At 41.4% G+C, this 19,801-nt stretch overlaps 1 protein-coding gene across 1 annotated transcript in view; it reads right to left on the bottom strand.

Moving 5' to 3' along the window:
* Positions 1-19,801, bottom strand: part of KMO (kynurenine 3-monooxygenase) — a 58,596-nt gene that overhangs the window by 18,175 nt on the left and 20,620 nt on the right. The window contains 4 exon segments of the mRNA XM_027611264.1: positions 7,179-7,344; positions 8,923-9,010; positions 12,466-12,514; positions 19,171-19,260. Of these exon segments, the coding sequence (XP_027467065.1) occupies positions 7,179-7,344; positions 8,923-9,010; positions 12,466-12,514; positions 19,171-19,260 (393 nt within the window).

Below are 19,801 nucleotides of genomic sequence, written 5' to 3'. Positions count from 1 at the left end.
TTAGGAGGTGTGAGTAAGGAGACCAGACTGGATGAGGTTCAGGGTCCTTGCTTTTCCTTTTGCTGTCTTTAGACCACTTCTATGACCTTTTATTTTACTTTTTAAAAATTTTTTATTGTTATGTTAATCGCCATACATTACATCATTAGTTTTTGATGTAGTGTTCCATGATTCATTGTTTGTGCATAACACCCAGTGCTCCACGCAGAATGTGCCCTCTTTAATACCCATCACCAGGCTAACCCATCCTCCCCACGCTCCTCCCCTCTAGAAACCTCAGTTTGATTTTCAGAGTCCATCGTCTCTCATGGTTTGTCTCCCCCTCCGACTTACTCCCCTTCATTCTTCCCCTCCTGCTATCTTCTTCTTTTTTTTTTCTTAACATATGTTGCATTATTTGTTTCAGAAGTACAGATCCGTGATTCAACAGTCTTGCACAATTCACAGCGCTCACCATAGCACATTCCCTACCCAATGTCTATCACCCAGCCACCCCATCCCTCCCAACCCCCACCACTCCAGCAACACTGTTTGTTTCCTGAGATTAAGAATTCCTCATATCAGTGAGGTCATATGATACATGTCTTTCTCTGATTGACTTATTTCACTCAGCATAACACCCTCCAGTTCCATCCACGTCGTTGCAATGGCAAGATCTCATTCCTTTTGATGGCTGCATAATATTCCATTGTGTATATATACCACTTCTTCTTTATCCATTCATCTGTCGATGGACATCTTGGCTCTTTCCACCATTTGGCTATTGTGGACGTGGCTGCTATAAACACTGGGGTGCACGTACCCCTTTGGATCCCTACATTTGTATCTTTGTGATAAATACCCAGTAGTGCAATTGCTGGATCGTATGGTAGCTCTATTTTCAACTGTTTGAGGAACCTCCATACTGTTTTCCAGAGTGGCTGCACCAGCTTGCATTCCCACCAACAGTGTAGGAGGGTTCCCCTTTCTCCGCATCCCCGCCAACATCTCTCGTTCCCTGACTTGTCAATTTTAGCCATTCTGACTGGTATGAGGTGGTATCTCATTGAGGTTTTGATTTGGATTTCCCTAATGCCGAGTGATGTGGAGCACTTTTTGATGTGTCTGTTGGCCATTTGGATGTCTTCTTGGAAAAATGTCTGTTCATGTCTTCTGCCCATTTCTTGATTGGATTATTTGTTCTTTGGGTGTTGAGTTTGAGAAGTTCTTTATAGATTTTGGATACTAGCCCTTTATCTGATATGTCATTTGCAAATATCTTCTCCCATTCTCTCGGTTGTCTTTTGGTTTTGTGGACTGTTTCTTTTGCTGTGCAAAAGCTTTTTATCTTGATGAAATCTCAATAGTTCATTTTGGCCCTTGCTTCCCTTGCCTTTGGCGATGTTTCTAGGAAGAAGTTGCTGCGGCTAAGGTTGAAGAGGTTGCTACCTAGGTTGTGTATTTGAGACCTTTCTTGTTTCTTGAGAAAGGCTTGTATTGCTATATACTTTCCTCTCAGGACTGCCTTTGCTGTATCCCAAAGATTTTGAACAGTTGTGTTTTCATTTTCATTGGTTTCCATGAATTTTTTTAATTCTTCTTTAATTTCCTGGTTGACCCATTCATTCTTCAGTAGGATGCTCTTTAGTCTCCATGTATTTGAGTTCTTTCTGACTTTCCTCTTGTGATTGAGTTCTAGTTTCAAAGCACTGTGGTCTGAAAATATGCAGGGAATGATCCCAATCTTTTGGTACCGGTTGAGACCTGATTTGTGACCTAGGATATTATCAATTCTGGAGAATGTTCCATGGGCACTAGAGAAGAATGTGTATTCCGTTGCTTTGGGATGGCATGTTCTGAACATGTCTGTGAAGTCCATTTGGTCCAGTGTGTCATTTAAAGTCTTTATTTCCTTTTTGATCTTTGGCTTAGATGATCTGTCCATTTCAGTGAAGGGGGTGTTAAAGTCCCCCACTATTATTGTATTGTTGTCAATGTGTTTCTTTGCTTTTGTTATTAATTGCCTTATATAATTGGCTGCTCCCATGTTAGGGGCATAGATATTTACAATTGTTAGATCTTCTTGTTGGAGAGACACTTTAAGTAGGATACAGTGTCCTTCCTCATCTCTTATTACAGTCTTTGTTTTAAAATCTAATTTGTCTGATATAAGTATTGCCACCCAGCTTTCTTTTGGTGTCCATTAGCATGGTAAATGGTTTTCCACCCCCTCACTTTCAATCTGGGGGTGTCTTTGGGTTTAAAATGAGTCTCTTGCAGACAGCATATTGATGCGTCTTGTTTTTTAATCCAATCTGATAGCCTGTGTCTTTTGATTGGGGCATTTAGCCCTTTTACATTCAGGGTAACTATTGAAAGTATGAATTTGGTGCCATTGTATTGCCTGTAAGGTGACTGTTACTGTATATTGTCTGTGTTCCTTTCTGATCTATGCTGCTTTTAGGCTCTCTCTTTGCTTAGAGGACCCCTTTCAATATTTCTTGGAGGGCTGGTTTCGTGTTTGCAAATTCCTTTAGTTTTTGTTCGTCCTGGAAGCTTTTTCTCTCTCCTTCTATTTTCAATGACAGCCTTGCTGGATATAGTATTCTTGGCTGCATATTTTTCACGTTTAGTGCTCTGAAGATATCATGCCAGTCCTTTCTGGCCTGCCAGGTCTCTGTGGATAGGTCTGTTGCCAATCTAATATTTCTACCATTGTAGGTTACATATCTCTTCTCCCGAGCTGCTTTCAGGATTTTCTCTTTGTCTCTGAGACTCGTCAGTTTTACTATTAGATGTCAGGGTGTTGACCTATTTTTATTGATTTTGAGAGGGGTTCTCTGTGCCTCCTGGATTTTGATGCCTGTTTCCTTCCCCACATTAGGGAAGTTCTCTGCTATTATTTGCTCCAATATATCTTCTGCCCCTCTGTCTCTTTCTTCTTCTTCTGGGATCCCAATTATTCTAATGTTGTTTTGTCTTATGGTATCGCTTATCTCTCGAATTCTGCCCTCGTGATCCTGTAGTTGTTTCTCTCTCTTTTTCTCAGCCTCTTTATTTTCCATCATTTGGTCTTCTATATCGCTGATTCTCTCTTCTGCCTCATTTATCCTAGCAGTTAGTGCCCCCATTTTTGATCGCACCTCATTAAAAGCCTTTTTGATTTCGACTTGGTTAGATTTTAGTTCTTTTATTTCTCCAGAAAGGGTTTCTCTAATAACATCCATGCTTTTTTCAAGCCCAGCTAGTATCTTTAAAGTCATGATTCTGAACTCTAGGTCTAACATCGTACTAATGTCCGTATTGAGTAGGTCCCTGGCTGATGGTACTACCTTTTGTTCTTTTTGCTGAGGTGATTTTTTTCATCTTGTCATTTTGTCCAGAGGAGAATAGATGAATGAGAGAACAAAATGCTAACAGGTTAACAACGTCCCCAGCAAATATACTCTATACAAATCAGAAAAGACCTGAAACCAGGGGAAAAGAAAGGGAAAGAAAGAAAAATGAAAGAAAAAAAAAACAAAAAGATAAAAACAAAAACAGAACAATACAAAAAAAAACAGAATATGATCAAATATGATCAGGCTAGTGCATAGATCAGTGACACACACTAGATTTTGGATGTATTTTGTTCTGTTAGAAAAAAGTGCCTCCTAAAATTTTAAAGGAAGAAAGACTTATATATGTACAAAATAAGGGTTGATACAATGAAGGGATGGAAGATGACTGTAAAGATGAAAATTATAAAAGATTTTATAAAAGGAATTGATAAGATAAGAAGTTGTTTGAAAGAAGAAAGATTTAAAAAAAAAAAGAAAAAATGGGAGAGACTGTGATCAGGCAGGAGACCAGAACAAAGCCATACACTAGTGATTTAGGGCATATTTTGATCTGTTAGAAGAAACTGTATCTCAAAATTTTAAAGAGAGAACAACTTATATACATATATATATGCCAAAAATATGGGTAACTACTATGAAGGGATAAAATATGACTCTAAAAATGAAAAAAAATGTTTTTTTTAAAAAAGGGATTGATAAGATGTTGGTTGAAAAAGGGAAAAAGAAAAATTCAAAAAAAAAACCAGTTAAAAAATTAACTTTGAAAAACTAATGAATCATGGTAAAAAAGCCATGAATTCTATGTGCAGTATTCCCCTAGCGCTGGAGTTCTCCCGTTCTCCTTGATCGGTAAACTTGGTCTTGGCTTGCTGGCTGTTCATGCTGATCTTCTGGGGGAGGGGCCTGTTGCCATGGTTCCCAAATGTCTTTGCCGGGGGCGCCTGGGTGGCTCAGTTGGTTAAGCGACTGCCTTCGGCTCAGGTCATGATCCCGGAGTCCCGGGATCGAGTCCCACATCGGGCTCCCTGCTCGGCAGGGAGTCTGCTCCTCCCTCTGACCCTCTTCCCTCTCGTGCTCTCTATCTCTCATTCTCTCTCTCTCAAATAAATAAATAAAATCTTTAAAAAAAAAAAAAATGTCTTTGCCGGAGGCGGAATTGCCCCGCCCTTGTTGGTCCGGGCTAAGCAAGCTGCTCAGGTTTGCTCTAGGGAGCTTTTGTTCCCTGCAAGCTCTCGGTACATCTTTGTAGGACCAGGGTGAAAATGGTGGCCTCCCACTCTCTGCCCGGAGGAGCTGAGAACTCGGGACCCGCTCCTCAGTGCGCCCCCTGAGAAAAGCAATCACTCCCGTCTCCCCGGTCTCCGGCCGCACTCCGTGCTCACCCAGCCTGTGACCGAGCATTTCTATCTCTGGCACCCGACCCCGTGTGGAGTCTCCAAACCCAGCAGATCCCTGCGGTGTGCTCCCATGCCGCTCCTCCTGGGGGAGGGAGGGGAGTCTCCCCGGCTCTGCTGCTTGTTGGGTCCCTGCTGGAGGCACAGTGTCCCAGCTGGGCCGCGGATCACAGTTTATGGCAACCCCGAGCTGAGAGCCCACACCTCGGCTCCATCTCTGCAGCTGGCTTCCCCGCTCCGATACCTGGGAGCTCTGCCGCACTCAGGCACCCCCGGTCTTTCTGTGACCCCGAGGGTCCTGAGACCACAATGTCCCACGAGGTTTCCACCTCCCGCTTAGCCACTGGAGCGACGTCCCTCAGCGGAGCTGGCTTCCAAAAGTTCCGATTTTGTCCTCCACTCTCTAGCACTTGCCAGAAGCGGCCGACGGATGCCCCCTCCCCCGCCGTCTATCCTCCCGAATATCGCCTCGGATTCACTTCTCCGCACGTCCTACCTTCCAGTAAGTGGTTGCTTCTCTGTTAAGAGAGTCGTTGCTACTCTCTTCTTCGATCTCCTGTTGAGTTCGTAGGTGTTCAGAATGGTTTGATCCCTATTCAGCTGAATTCCTGAGATGAGAGGAAATCCAGGTCTCCTACTCCTCCGCCATCTTGCTCCGCCCCCCTTCTATGACCTTTTAGAACTCCAAAAGATAAGAGTGAAGCTCTGAAACCGATTTATCATTTACTACATTAGTGAAAGTTCAAACAGCTAATGAAAAAGTTTGGGAGACAATACATACACCTCCCCTCCCGCCCCATCCTCACCATTAGTGGTTTATATGTTGTTTTGATGTAGCAACTATGATACCAAGAATATTCTGATGTTCATACATATTTCATGACTCTAGAAAATAATCCTTTAAAATTTCAGCTTCTTTATTATCAAGTCATACTCTCAATAGATATCTTTAACCAAGAGCAGGCTCCAGTAATCCCCATTGGGCCCTCACCACAAGTCTTTCCAAATATGAAATGTGAGCAAAACAGTTGCTTGCTATGCAAAAGCAGCTTCGAGATGAGCCTCCCACCCAATTCTCTAAGCACCCCCCCAATATTCACCCATGCTGTCCCTCACCCAATCTTTCTCCCCCACTCCAACCCTTGGAGATGGAATGGAGAGTCATTATGTTAAAGAAAGGGGAAGCAGGACAGAGAGACAGAGACAGGTGGAGGGAAGGAAGGAAGGAAGGAAGGAAGGAAGGAAGGAAGGAAGGAAGAAAGAAAGAAAGAAAGAAAGAAAGAAAGAAAGAAAGAAAGAAAGAAAGAAAGAAAGAGAGAAAGAAAGAAAGAAAGAAAGGAAGGAAAGGAAGGGAGTTTTCCTAGGACTGTTTTGGGGCCATGTTAAAATACTTCCAGGTCTGAGTCCCAATGCTATGTCAAAACAGTGTTCCTTCTTTAAGAGCAGAGACTTTTTGTAAACCACTAATCATCACTATTAAATATGAACACCTAGAAAAAATAAATGGCGATCTTAAATCTACGTTAGGAGGCATGAGTCCACTCGTCTGGGGTAATTTTTCAACAGGATCCTTATATCCTATAACCCAGGATTATCAGATCCTGGGCCATGAGAACAAGGCTCACCTGAAAACCATAAGACTAGCACTTCAGAATTACTAAATACTTTTGTGACTAGGAGGAAAAAATAGACAATGATTTAATGTTAAAATACAGATTTGACTGGCTGATACAGTTTGGTTATATACCTGGTATGTAATAGCACTATCACAAATTGACTAGCTATTTTATAGATGTCTGAATTTCAAATAAGATAGATTGCATCTGTACCTCAAAACGGATGTTTTCTATGCAAATCAAATTTTAATGAATACTATTTACTTATCTTTACCTGTAAGCCAAGATCCTTGTTGTTTTTGCTAGTATTTTAATTTCCCTTAGTTCCTACATCTATTTACTTATGATGATATAAAACATACCTACGATGTACTTGCCTCAAGCCACATAGGGTTGAACTTGGGAACTAAGAAATGAGAAAAATGCAATGGAAACCTCTTTGCAACAATTTCTATTCACTTTATTTAATAACTATAATTTGATATAGTATAAGAACTCTGTATTGTCAGTATACAGAAAGATTCCTGACCATTTTTTCCCTCCCAAGAAAAAATAGAAAAATGACATGATTATGTCAGACAAATTCCCTGTGCATTTCCAGTAGGGTAGCTGTGATGTCTCATCTTTCCTGCCCACTCAAGAAAGCATATATCGAAGGCAAGGGAGAGAAGTGATATTATTAAAGGGATATTTGCACACCCAACTTTTTATGCCTTACAAGGGACTATGACAGACCTGAGAATTCATCCAGACATGCTGCCAAGAACAAGTGCACTAGAATACGTGTCTTCCCTAGTCCGAGGGGTGGGACGGCTGTGGGGAGGAGCCAAAGAAGGGAAAGGACTTACATCCCCATTCTTGGGTGGGATGGTGAGCTCCAGGTACCCATGAGGAATGTACTGCTGACTGTAATCAAAGCGGGGTTTCTTCATGAGGTGACTTCTGACAGTGGAGTATGCTCCATCACATCCTGCAATGAGGTCGTAAGTGACATCTATGGGAACTTTGTCAGATCTGAAAAATAAAGTGGACCATTAAAAAAAATAACAACAGTCTAGTGTTAAAAATGATGATGTTCATCTGTTTGGGTATAAAAACGTAGCAACTCAGGGGGGCCCCTCCTCACTTGTACATATCTGACTTTTGAGCTTGGAGTCAATAGCTATAGAATGAAGGTGATGGCCCTTGTCCTGAGAGACGGTGATGAGAATAGCATCACTGTACTCATTAATAAAGACATGCCAGGCCACGGGAGTGTGACTAAAGCTCCCTGCACAAAGGGAGGGAGTCTCCAGAAGAAGGCAGAGTGAGGGAAGGGACGGACCACAGCATGGATGTGCCCAGGACTTGCCAAGAGCAGTGTGTTTAGCTTGAGTGCAGGGTATCGGGAGATAAGCTCAGGGAAAGAAGACAATGTGGGGAGGGAAAAGAGGGAGCAGAAGAAGAGAATTTTGAATGTTAAGACAAAAGGTTTAAATACATTCTTCTGGCAAAAGAGAGAAAATAACTTTTTCCACTGGGGGGGTTGATGTAGGAAGTGTGGTAATTTAGAAAAACTCATTTGGCACTGGATGTATTGAACTGGAGGCAGAGTTCAGGAGGGAGGGGACACGGAGAGGACTAGGTGAGTGCAGCAACCTGTGTGTGCAGACGTGAGAGCCCAGAGACCACGGGGCTCTGGAGAAAGATGTAGGCTCAGAAGCTATCAGGGAGTAAGAAAGACTGGGCAGGGGTCATAGATTTAATGGGAGGAAACAGGGAAGAGGGCACAACAAGAATGACTCTAATGATTTGGGTGATAGCACTAGGGAAGTCAGGAGTAGACATGCTTGGAGAGAAATAGATGGTGAAGTTTTAAGATGTGTTTGAGGTCATGGCAAGAGGTACCTATGAAGGTGTCGAACAGGAAAGTAGCATGGATTAGGATTGAAATAAGGAGAGTGAAGAGAGTGAAGACAGAGGCATGGGCTAGAGAGGTTCATTTTAAAATGTTTTATTTATTTATTCATGAAAGTCAAAGAGAGAGAGAGAGAGAGGCAGAGGGAGAAGCAGGCTCCCAAGGAGCAGGGAGCCCGATGCGGGACTTGATCCCAGGACCCTGGGATCATGACCTGGGCTGAAGGCAGACGCTTAACCATCTGAGCCACCCAGGCGCCCTAGAGAGGTTCATTTTAGTGAAGTGAATTTAAAAGTGGTCGCTGAGCGGACTGGGAATCCATGACGTATCGCAAGAATGGGACATGGGACTAGGAACTTCAGAGGAAACAGAGGCAGCCAAGGAGAGGCAGACAAATCATTTCCAGAAAGAGGAGGGGAAACACAGAGCAGTGGAGTGTCATCTGTTTCAAGGGCAGAGAGCGTTTGAAGAGGATGGCCACCAGGGGCAGGATGCTGAGCCAGGTTCAGAATCAAGAAGAATCACTGGTGTTGGTGTTCAGAAGGCAGCCAAGGCTGGTTTTTGACCTGAAATCCTTTGAATCCCTTTTTGGTAATCATTTAACTCTTTCAAATAAGCCAGAGAACAAAGTTTACAGATCCAGTTCTCTGTGTCAACCCTTCACCTCTGCAGTCAACAGGCTGACTGGTGATTACCCAAGCACTGTGATCACTCCTTCCTCAGGATTACATTTCAACAGCCTGTGGCCAAAGTGCACCTTCACATTGGGGTATTTCTCAGCAGCTGAGGAGACAAAGAAGAAAACCAAATAGAAATACAATTTCAATTCTCATTTCACTTAATCGAATTGAAATAGTCATTGTTGTCTGAGAACAGTGGGTTAGAGATGTTTATTCTTAAGAATGTAAAAATTACTTAAAATGGTCATTTGACAGCTATTTGGCAAATGTTCCAGAATAATTTGGTAGTAAAAATAATGAATACAAATCAATTATCCTCATCCTCAAAAAAAAAAAAATCCAACCAATTCCATCATGCAAATTTTTACATTGCTATGACAGTTGTCACCCTGGAAAAGAAACAGGCAGCACATATTTTAAAAGTTGCCTCTAACTTAAGACTTTGTGATTAGAAATACTCAGCCAAACTCCTTTCTCAGGCTATGTCTGATTCTTTATCTCTTTTTAGTAAGTCTCTAGACTTCTGAGTCATGTTGTCGCAAATAAAGATTTTTGATACTAATTCTTTTTGTAATCAAACACTGGAACACTTAGAGAAAAAAAACGAGCAAGAGGATTTAAAACTCCTCAATAAATAGAATCAAATTATTTGGTGCTTTTTTATTTTGCCTGCTAGCAATCTATAGAAAGTAGTGAATTCATTATATTCTTGTCATAAGAGTAAAATATTATTTTTGTCCCTATTAATTTTAATGGGTAAGAGGTATATAATTACAGGCTATTTATTGTTGTTAAAGCTACAAATCAGATCTATTTATCTGTGTTTAAGAACTCTTTTGGAAAATAACTTCGGAGAAATAAGAGTTTATTGGAACCACTATGGATATCTTTTATAAACACAAAATGTGTTTGTGGAATCAACCTTTGAAAAAATTAAATCAAATTAAATTTATTTTTTATTTGGGGCACCTGGGTGACTCAGTCACTTAAGCATCTACCTTCGGCTCAGGTCCTGATCCCAGAATCCTGGGATCGAGCCCCTCGTTGGGCTCTCTGCTCATCAGGGAGCCTGCTTCTCCCTCTGCCTGCTGCTCCCTCTACTTGTGCTCTCTCTCAACCTCTCTCTCTCTGTCAAATAAATAAATCAAATCTTAAAAAAATAAAAAACATATTTTTAATTTAAATGTATACTAATACACCCCAAAGAATTTTCCACAGAACACTAGTCCTGGATATGCTTCCTAATCAAAACCATTTTGTGGTCAAAGCCATTAGCAAAATGCTAACACTCGGACCTCCCTGAGCTGTGCGGTCCTGGTTCTCAGCCCCCTGTGGCTAGACTGAATGGAGATGTGTTGTACACATTGGGTTTTGGCAGCTCAGTACAAAAAAAAAAAAAAAAAAAAAAGTCTCATGAATAACTGTGTTCTGTTGATTACACATTGAAACGATAATATTTTGGATCTATTAGGTTAAAACATATTGTTAAACTTAAGTTCACCTGTTTCTTTTTCGGCTTTTAAATGTGGTTCATATAAAAGTTTAAATTACACATGTGACTGCCATTTGTGGTCATGTCTCGGACAGCGCTGCTCTAGAAAATCCACCGTGCCGACCATTAGAATAAAGGCCCTGGTGCTCGCTTTGGCAGCACATATACTAGAATAAAGGCCCTGAGGAATACTGTAAGAAAACTTATGAAACTTGTTTCATGCAGGATTTATCACACATACGTGACCACATGTCCTTTTCCTGCTTGCTTTGCTTAACAATTATTAACATCCCCTGCTGAACAGTGAGCCAAGAAACAATCCTACATGGGATACAGGGCAATGATTTCGTTCCTGTGTCTCGGGGAATGGGGTGCTGTTCGGTCAGGAGCCGGTGTTTGCCCGGGAAGCCGGCGGCTCACACACTTGTTTAAAGGACTGACAACTGTGTGAAAGAATTCAAATGCCAAACAACATTTAGGAGCGAAGAGAGTCCATGTTCACTTTATTTACGTATTTATGGCATTTATGAAATTATAGACCGTGCAGTACATTCCTAAGGAAAACCAGGTCTGGGAGCTTCTGGTCTGTCCACCAAGATCAGCTCTTCCCAAGTTGTGGCTCCTACTGTTAGCAGATGTTTCGTGTGTAATATTGGAGGCACGGACTCTAGGGGTTAAAGGCATGGACTTTAGAGTAAGGGCGCAAGCTCCAGCCCAAACTCTACCACTTATTAACAGTATGGACTGCTAGGGGGTGGGGGTGGTTTTTCTGGAAGCCTCCTTCACCACCTGTAAAACTGAGGGAAAAGAGTTCCCACCTCACAGAGCTGTTGGGAGGGTTATATAAATCAATGCATATAGAGCACTTAACATACTTCCTGGTACCTCAGTGAATGTTTGCTCTCATTTTTATCCTAATAAATTCAGAAGATGCTCTAAACAGATTGTCTTAGGTCTGATATAGACTACTTTTTTAAAAAAGCTGTTTTGGGGCTTCTTGAGATCAATATGAGTATATCTAGCAACCTATCCCTGCCCCCAACACCTACCCATCCAAAGGATAGTCTTGCAAATATAAATAAGGAAGTAGGATTAAGACTACTAAGCCCTATTTCTTAAGTCCCTGGTGAATCAGCAGGAGTGAGCTTCACAGACGACTCCTGCCAGTTGAATTCAATTCAACAGACACACTGCAAACTCACACTGGGTAGGGGGCTGTGGAGAAACACAGATAAACCACAAAGAATCTCTGCTCCCCAAAACTCAGAGGCTGCTGGATTGCATAGAGGAATTGACTTAAAAGATAGTAGAATTACTCAAGTGTCATGCTTTGTGGGGAATGGACCTGATTAGCACAAATGCTGATGAGGAGAAAAAACTGTTATGATCAAGGGCTACCTGGCAGGTGATTGGACTGATTATCCAAGCTACAAATTTAATTTGCAATCCAGTGGCTTTTCCATTAATGGGTGGGTCTGTAACACACTGAAGTCTTCAGAGCACATTTCACAACTTCCTCTTTTTTCAACCTCCTATATCCTCTATCTACTTGGTCTCCCACAAATATCATGAGCCTTCGCCCTCCCCTCTGCCTCCTGTGCTCTAGCTTTTAGTACAGGGCTTGGTTGATGCACCCAGGGATTATCGCAATACTCTAAAGACCACAGCCCTCTTCAGCCTCCAAGTACTGCTCTTCATCTTTCTGTAGTGCAGGGCTAATTGTGCCACTTTGCTCGTTCTTCGAGGGTATCTGCTGTTCCTCTAGTCCATGAGTTTTTCGGGGAGTGAGCACTCATTCATTCCAGTGCTAAGAAGATAGCAGGAATAGAATGTGTTGAACAAATGATTTTTATTTTGATCAGTGATAAGATGAGAGAGAGATGCCGGAGGATATATCACAACTACTTTTCAAGAAGGACTTTGTATTGTACATACCCTGCCCTAATAACCCATGAATAACCCATGAAAATGAATCATAAGCAAATCCCAGTAAATCATGTGACAAGGTTAGTTAGGTTCATGCACTTTACTGAAATGACAATTGCTGAATAAAGCATTGGACTTACCAGTCAATAGTTCCTTGTTTAGATATTCTCTGCTTAGAGAAAGAATATACTGCAAGAAAAATACAGTAGATACTATTTGCTTCTGGAGAATTGGACAAATATGTCTCACATTATTCACTCAGCAATAGGAAATATCTAGCAGAAGGTTGCAAACTTAGTTTTATAACCATTTAGCTAAGTAGCCTTTAAAAAAAAATAAACACTTTGACCAAATACATATAATACAATGTTCAAGTTTAAACTTAGGCTTTTTAAGGTTTGATACCACAAAAACCAAATCCTCTTTTTACAGCAAAAAAAAAAAATATGTTATTTTCACTAAGATAGTTTTGTTTTAACAACATCTCAAAAATCTCACATTTTCATCTTAGGTCTCCAAATCGAGCTGTTAGAAAAACTTTAGTAATGACAGCATCACTAGAATAAACATACTATTTCCTAAAGAGACTACTTTGAAGGCATTCATTTCAACGTGAAAGGAGTGGGGAGGGAGGCCCAAAGTATTGGTAGAAGTAGGATCAGCCCTTCCTGGGACAGTGTGTTCTTTTTCTCCGACTTTATAGGACAGTTCAGCAAGGGCCAACTATTCCCTGAGGCACAGAGGGCACAATGCCTAGGGCCCACATACTTTTAGGGGTCCATGAAAATGTTTTAATTTTAGTTGATACTAAAATCAGAAGCAAAAAATATAACGAATATATGAGAATGAATCCAGCCTGGATTGATCTTTATACCAATGCATTCATAAAATCTAATTTTTAATATTTATTGTTTCAGAGAGAGAGGGACCCACAAAGACAAAAGTGCCCACCCAGAGCCCACAAAAGCGGTAATGCAGACTTGCAATTCAGGGTGAGTCTAGTCTTTAAAATTTAAAGCATGTGTTTCCCAAATTGAGAAGCGTCACATCATTTAATGCAAATATGCTAATTTATAAATCTTCACCTCATCCAAAAGTAGACATTTAATATTAACAGCTAAATGTATAGTTGGTGTAAAAATAACTGGGTCATGCTACAAAGACAATGACTGAGGAGGGGGTTTCCTGTGTCTTTGCTATAAATTAAAATGAACAGGACTTCTTCATTCTCTGCCTCTTTGTTCTGTTTTCTAGTCTTCTGTGTCATTAATCACCTCGTTTCAACAGAAACCACACTTGTTATTCAGACTATGTTAGGAAACATTTAAATTAGGAAGGTTCATTGATGTGGGGAAAGTATTCTTTCCATCTCGGTTGCGAGGCTTGGTTGACACCTGCATCATCTGGGAACCGATACGCACGCTGGTCCTGTGGAGAGGGTCCCTGTCAATTCTCTCCGGGGTCCGGGGGCAGCCTTGCATCATGAGCAAAAGTTAGAGCCTCCCGCATCAAGCCTCACTTCTCCAATGCCTATTCTAAAAGGTTGATCTTCTGAAGAGAAAATGTGAATGAGAACAGACAAATCTTCATGATACATATAAATCAAACCATCATGCTGTTCTCCCTGAGCTTATAGAGTGATGTCTGTCAATTGTTTCTCAATAAAGCTGGGGGGGAACCCCTCATCTCTGATGAAGGCTACAAAGAAATAATTCTCATATTCGAGCTCCAGATTTCCTATTTGGATCACTTTATCGAACTTATTTAATTTATCAAAACAAAAACAGCAACAAAAAGAATGCTGGATTCCAGCTGACAGCCATACATCTCAAGGAACAGCTCAAATGACTACAATTTAATCTACTTTATGCGTCATTATTCAACTGTCCTTACTCATCATATTGCATTTTGTACAATTCTGTGTATTCTTCCCAGCCATGTAGTAGAGTAAGTATAAATGAACATTACTGACCCAACACAAACTGCCCGCTTTTGCCGCTTCGTGACTCAATTGGACTGGACAGACTAAATTGTTTCAAGTGAACCTTCACAAAGGTCCTTAATAAAATTAAACAATAATTAAAAAAAAAAGAACAAACAAGTGAGGAAGTATTAAGTGGCCCTGGTAACCAAAAACATCATTAATAAAACCTAAAGGAAGTTGGATAATCTCCTTTGGAGATTTGTAAAACAGTAGTTTCAGCACTGACTTTTTTTTTTTTAATGTTATGTTAGTCACCATGCAGTACATCATTAGTTTTTGATGTAGTCAAGTATATTAGAAAAACAAGTTTCCATTCTATATCCTGAAAGAAAGCCTGCAAACGGGGACGTTTTCTAGGAAGGGGGTGCTATTTCTCCACTTGGGGCATAGGAGGCTAGGGGTGAGGATTGGGGAGCTAGGGTGGGTGCGGAGATGGGAGACATAGGTGAAGGGGATCAAGGGTGCACTTGTTGTGATGAGCACCTAGTAATACAGGGCATTGTTGAATCACCATATTGTACACCTGAAACTAATATAACACTGTATATTAACTGCGTTGGAATTAAATAAAATCTTAAAAATCTATTTTTCTGCATCGTTAAAAAAGTTGGGGAGTTCTGACATGCTCTGTATATCAGGGAATATTTTGACAGTTCCCAGGGCAATTTGGGAGGGAGATGGTGGGAACCAGCAAGACTGGAAGAGTCTGACCCTGGCCAGGAAGAAAGGGCAGAGAAAACAGGTGGAGGAGGGAGGCTGGGAGAAGGGGGGAGGCCAATAGAAGATGGGCTGCCTGAGGATTTGCCAAAATCCTGGGGTCACGGGGAGGGCTTTGCACTTCCACAGGCTGTGGAATTGAGCGATTCAGACCAATTTTATGTTGTTCTTAAAGGAGGCTCCGTGTTCGACCCTGTTATAAAAGTAATAATGCAAACCAAAGAAAGAGAGGTGGCTGCAAATTCAGCATTAACTGAGTTCTTAAGAATTGAGAACGGCAGGGTCCGTGGGCAAGCGATCATTTCCTGCCTCTTCTAACGTAGTCAAGGCCCCAAATGGGAACTCCCACCAACACCTTCACCCTCTTGGCCGTCAGTGGAGAGGGCGCTGCCCCCTCCCTCCCCCGGTGCTGGGTAAGGAAGCCAGTTTCAGGCGCAAGTCCAAGTCACTCTGCTCATCTAACTTTCCTGATATTCTGAACCATGTCTTCCTCCTCAGTCTACTCACACTTTATTGGCTCAGTCCCTGGGGAGGTGAGGGGGGATGATGTCGGAATTGGTCTACTTGGCTAATACCCTGTGAATCCAAGACAAAGGTAGGACAATTACTACAGTCCCTCTCAATTTAGCAAAAGCCAGAGTGCAACTAATGAAGCCAGCTCAGCACTCCTGGGAGCACTTTCTACACCGTGGGGTGCCGGCCACTGTGCATGAGGACACCTGCCTTGCGTCGCCCCTGGTGTGGACTTCATGTACCCATGCAGCCTATTTCTTCATCAGTAAAGCAAGGTGGTTGGATCCAAAGAGCCCAAGGTTGCTGATCGCTGTAAGACTGTGTTATAGTGAAAGTACGTTATGAGTTTTCTTATCCAATACACACTTGGCACTTAAAAGTTTACTTTTTTTTTTAGAATTCTGGTCTCACCCAACTCCCCTCCATAGATGGACCCTCGTTTAATTGCGAAAAATGTTATTTTGGTGCCGATTTAATATTTAAACAAGATGTCTGTCTCAAACCTCACTTTCTCTGTGAGGTCTCTGAAAACTAAACCTCCCTCTTCTCTGAACCACACAGCTGAGCATCACTCAGAAGAGTTCTTTCCATAAAAACCTGACTACCGTCTGTCCTCACGAGGTTGCAAGCTCCTCTCTGGTCCTCAGTAAGTAGCACAAGCAAGGGGTGTGGTGCACAGGCAGACAGTTGTTTACAGAAAGGTTACAGTTAATATGTACGGCTTACACTGGCCCTGCGTGTGTAAGTCTCCTGTTCTTTCCTACAGCACCACGCTCAGTTTGGGGCCGATGAAACAGGACATATTAATTATCCAAAAATGCTTATCTGCCTATGGATGGTCAGTAGACTTCCTTCTGCTTCCTTCTTCTGCCTGGTTAATGCATTAAGACTCTGTACCTATGTTTTTATAATGCCCAAATCAGTGGGTTATTATTTGAGAATGTCACTAAATGGAAAATTTTGATCTTTCCCCGCCAACCACCCCCCCACATTCCTATAGGCGCTTAGTTGTTGGAATGTTTTACTTTTCAACCACTTTTTAAGCAAACTTGAATTGTAGTAAAACACACATGATACAACATTTACCATCTTAACTCTTTTTAAGTGTACCGTTCAGTGGCATTCGGGACATTCACATGGCTGCGTGACCAGCTGTACCATCCCTCCACAGAACGCTTCATCTTACACATCTGGAACTCTCTACCCATTAAACAATTGCTCCCCACTTCTCCCTCCCTGCAGGCCCTGGCAACCACCATTCTGCTTTCTTTTTTTATGCATTTATCTACTCTAGATACTCACATAAGTGTACTATGGCATCTGTCCTTCTGTGATTGGCTTATTTCACTTAGTATAAAGTCCTCCAGTTTCAACCATGTTGTAGCAGGTGTGAGGATTTCCCTTTTTTTAAGCCTTAATAGTTTTCCAAAGCATGTTGTATAGAAAAACCTCCCTTCTCCTCTGGGGAGTGTCTTCTTTACTCTCACTTATTACCACACGCATGACACTTTGACACCAGATGTGGGGGCGGGGTCCTCCACCAAGCAATTTCTCAGTGACACAAGCTCGCTGTACCACAATTTAACTATTCTGACACCATCTACCTGGAGATAGCCTCAGATCCCAAAGGTTAAGGGCTCAGTCCCATGGGACTGCACCCCCCCACACACACATCAAAGGCCAATGGCAATGTAGCTTGTACCTGGGTTTCTACCCAGTTGGCTATAAATCACAAGTTCCCCTGAGGCCCTCTTCAGGTTCAATGAACTGGGTAGAGTAGCTCACAGAACTCAGGAAAACAGTTGATTTACTGTTTATCAGTTTATTATAAAAGGATATGGTTAAGGGTGCAGATGAACATCTAGATGGAAAGATGTGTAGGGCAAGATATGTGTTCACCCTCTATGGGTGTGCTATTCTTCTACCAGCACCTCTGTGTGTGCACGAACCTGGAAGTTCTCTGAACCCCATACTTTTGGGATTTTTATGAAGACTCCATCACACGACATGATGGATCATTAACTCCACTCCCAGCCCCTCTCCCCACTGTGGGGAAAATTCCAAGCTTCTTATTATGCCTTAGTCTTTCTGGTGACCAGCCCCCATCCAGGAGCCCACCAAGAGTTACCTGATTATAACAAAAGATACTCTTATCACCCAGGAAATTCCAAGGGATTTCGGAGTTCTGTGTGAGGAACCACAGTCAAAGACCAAATATTAGAACAAAAGATCTCCTAGTGCTTTAATCATTTAGGAAATTACAGGAGTTTTAGGAGTTCTGTGCCAGGAACCAGGGGCAGAAACCATTATTTTATTTTCCATTATCTTACATATGTGTACACCACGTCTTGTTTATCCATCCATCCATTGATGGACATTGGGTCACGTTTGCTTTTTGACTGTTGTGAATAATGCCGCTATGATCATGAGGGTTCAAATATTTCCTCAAGTCCCTGCCTTCAGTTCTCTTGGATATATACCCAGAAGGGGAACTGCTGGATCATATGGAAATTCTGTTTTTCATTTTTGGAGGAACCACTAGGCTGTTTTTCATAGCGACCGCACCATTTTATATTCCTACCAACAATGTGCAGGTGTTCCAATTTCTCTGTTATCTTTCCCAACACTATTTTCTGTTTCTCTTTCTGTTTTCTGATAGTAGCATGCTAACAGGTGTGAGGTGCTTCAAGCACCACACAGACCTTGTTTCCATGAGCACCTGTGTTTTATCTCTTGCTGCCCAACACGTGGTCCACGGACCAGCAGCACAGACACCAACTGGGTGTATTTAGGATGCATAATCTCAGCCTCCATCCTGGCCCTACAGAATCAGACTCTGCATTTTGACAAGATCCCAGTGGAATCTGAGAATTGCTGATCCACCTGCAATGGGAGCTCTGTGGGAGCTCAGAGACAAAGAATATAAACCTCCCTTGGGTTCTGCACTTAATAAAATGAGGCCTTGTTGGATAAAGCAAGTTGGGTTTTTCTCTAGTTGATAGATGTTTGGTACATTCATTCTCTCTCAAAGAAACAAATTTAGAAGGTGTAAATATTAGATAAAAATACATACTTTCCCCAACTCTGTGTGTTACTATGTAAAGATAAGAAAAACACAAAGCAGGATAATGGATTTTCTTTTGTAAATTACATCACCATCTGGCCTCTGTTGTTGTAGAATTATACAGCACTGAAAAAATTTCTGGTTCATTCTATAAATTCTATTATAATTAAATTTGGGGCAAAAGAGTCAGTTTGGGGAAAACCCTATAGAGTTGTTCTTGCATTTTATGCTTGACAATAAATACATGGTAATCTTCTTTATGTAATTAAAAGGAGATGGGAGAGAAAAGGTGTCCCAGGCCACCATGAGCGATGCGTACAGGCAAAAAAGAGCCTAATAGTGATGACAACGTAACTAATTCCTATTGAATGGTTATTAGAAACTGGGCCCTATTTTAACGGCCTCCTGTCAATTAACTTGTTAACTAGTATAGGTTTCTGAGTGGTAGACTGATACAGACAATGTCAAAGAAAGGTCTAGAGAGGAAAGGAAGGGCCAATGAGCAAGAGTCACATTCCAGACATTAGACTCAACTGCAAGCAAACACTATCTTCAGGGTTAACCGACCTGTGACTTGGTCCCATAGGGAATTGTAGACTTTTCCCCTGAAAGAGAGTGAATCATTCTTGCTCTCATGGGGATGCCTTGGGATACAATCTGAAATAAAACCAGAAATATCAATTTCAATTACCATAACGTGGCATCATGCAAATAAGTTAGACATCGGTTTTAAAATGTGATTTTTCAAATATTTTCAAAAAATTAAAAATTAATGCAAAGGATTATGGGAAGCACAGTATGATGGAAACTTAATGAAAAGTATGTTCCTCCAAATCTTAGGTTTTGATTTTTTTTTTAACCTTTAGATTTTGGAATTGATTTAAATTGTATCTGGTCTAAATCATGTATTACAATTAAGGAAAGTGGTTCAGTGTGAAAGAGGTTATAAGTGATTTTTCTCATGATCACAGAAGAGAGCAAGCAATGCATGAGGAGGAAACCCCAGGACTCCTGAAGCCCCATGCAGAGTGTTTTCCTACACATACATCTAAGGAAATTTGTATCATCCCAAAGACATTATCAGCAAAAGTACTCTCAGCAAAATATTTACTTCTGTTCACATTTCCAAGCGACACACCAGACAGTGAGAAGTTTGGCAACGTTGTTGGAAAATGGCAAGTATTATCTTTTACAAGGA

The sequence above is a fragment of the Zalophus californianus genome, chromosome 10 (assembly GCF_009762305.2).
Source record: "Zalophus californianus isolate mZalCal1 chromosome 10, mZalCal1.pri.v2, whole genome shotgun sequence".
NCBI classification, from domain to species: domain Eukaryota; kingdom Metazoa; phylum Chordata; class Mammalia; order Carnivora; family Otariidae; genus Zalophus; species Zalophus californianus.
The sequence above is the reverse complement of the archived record's forward strand: the minus strand, read 5'-3'. Positions and strand labels throughout refer to the sequence as shown.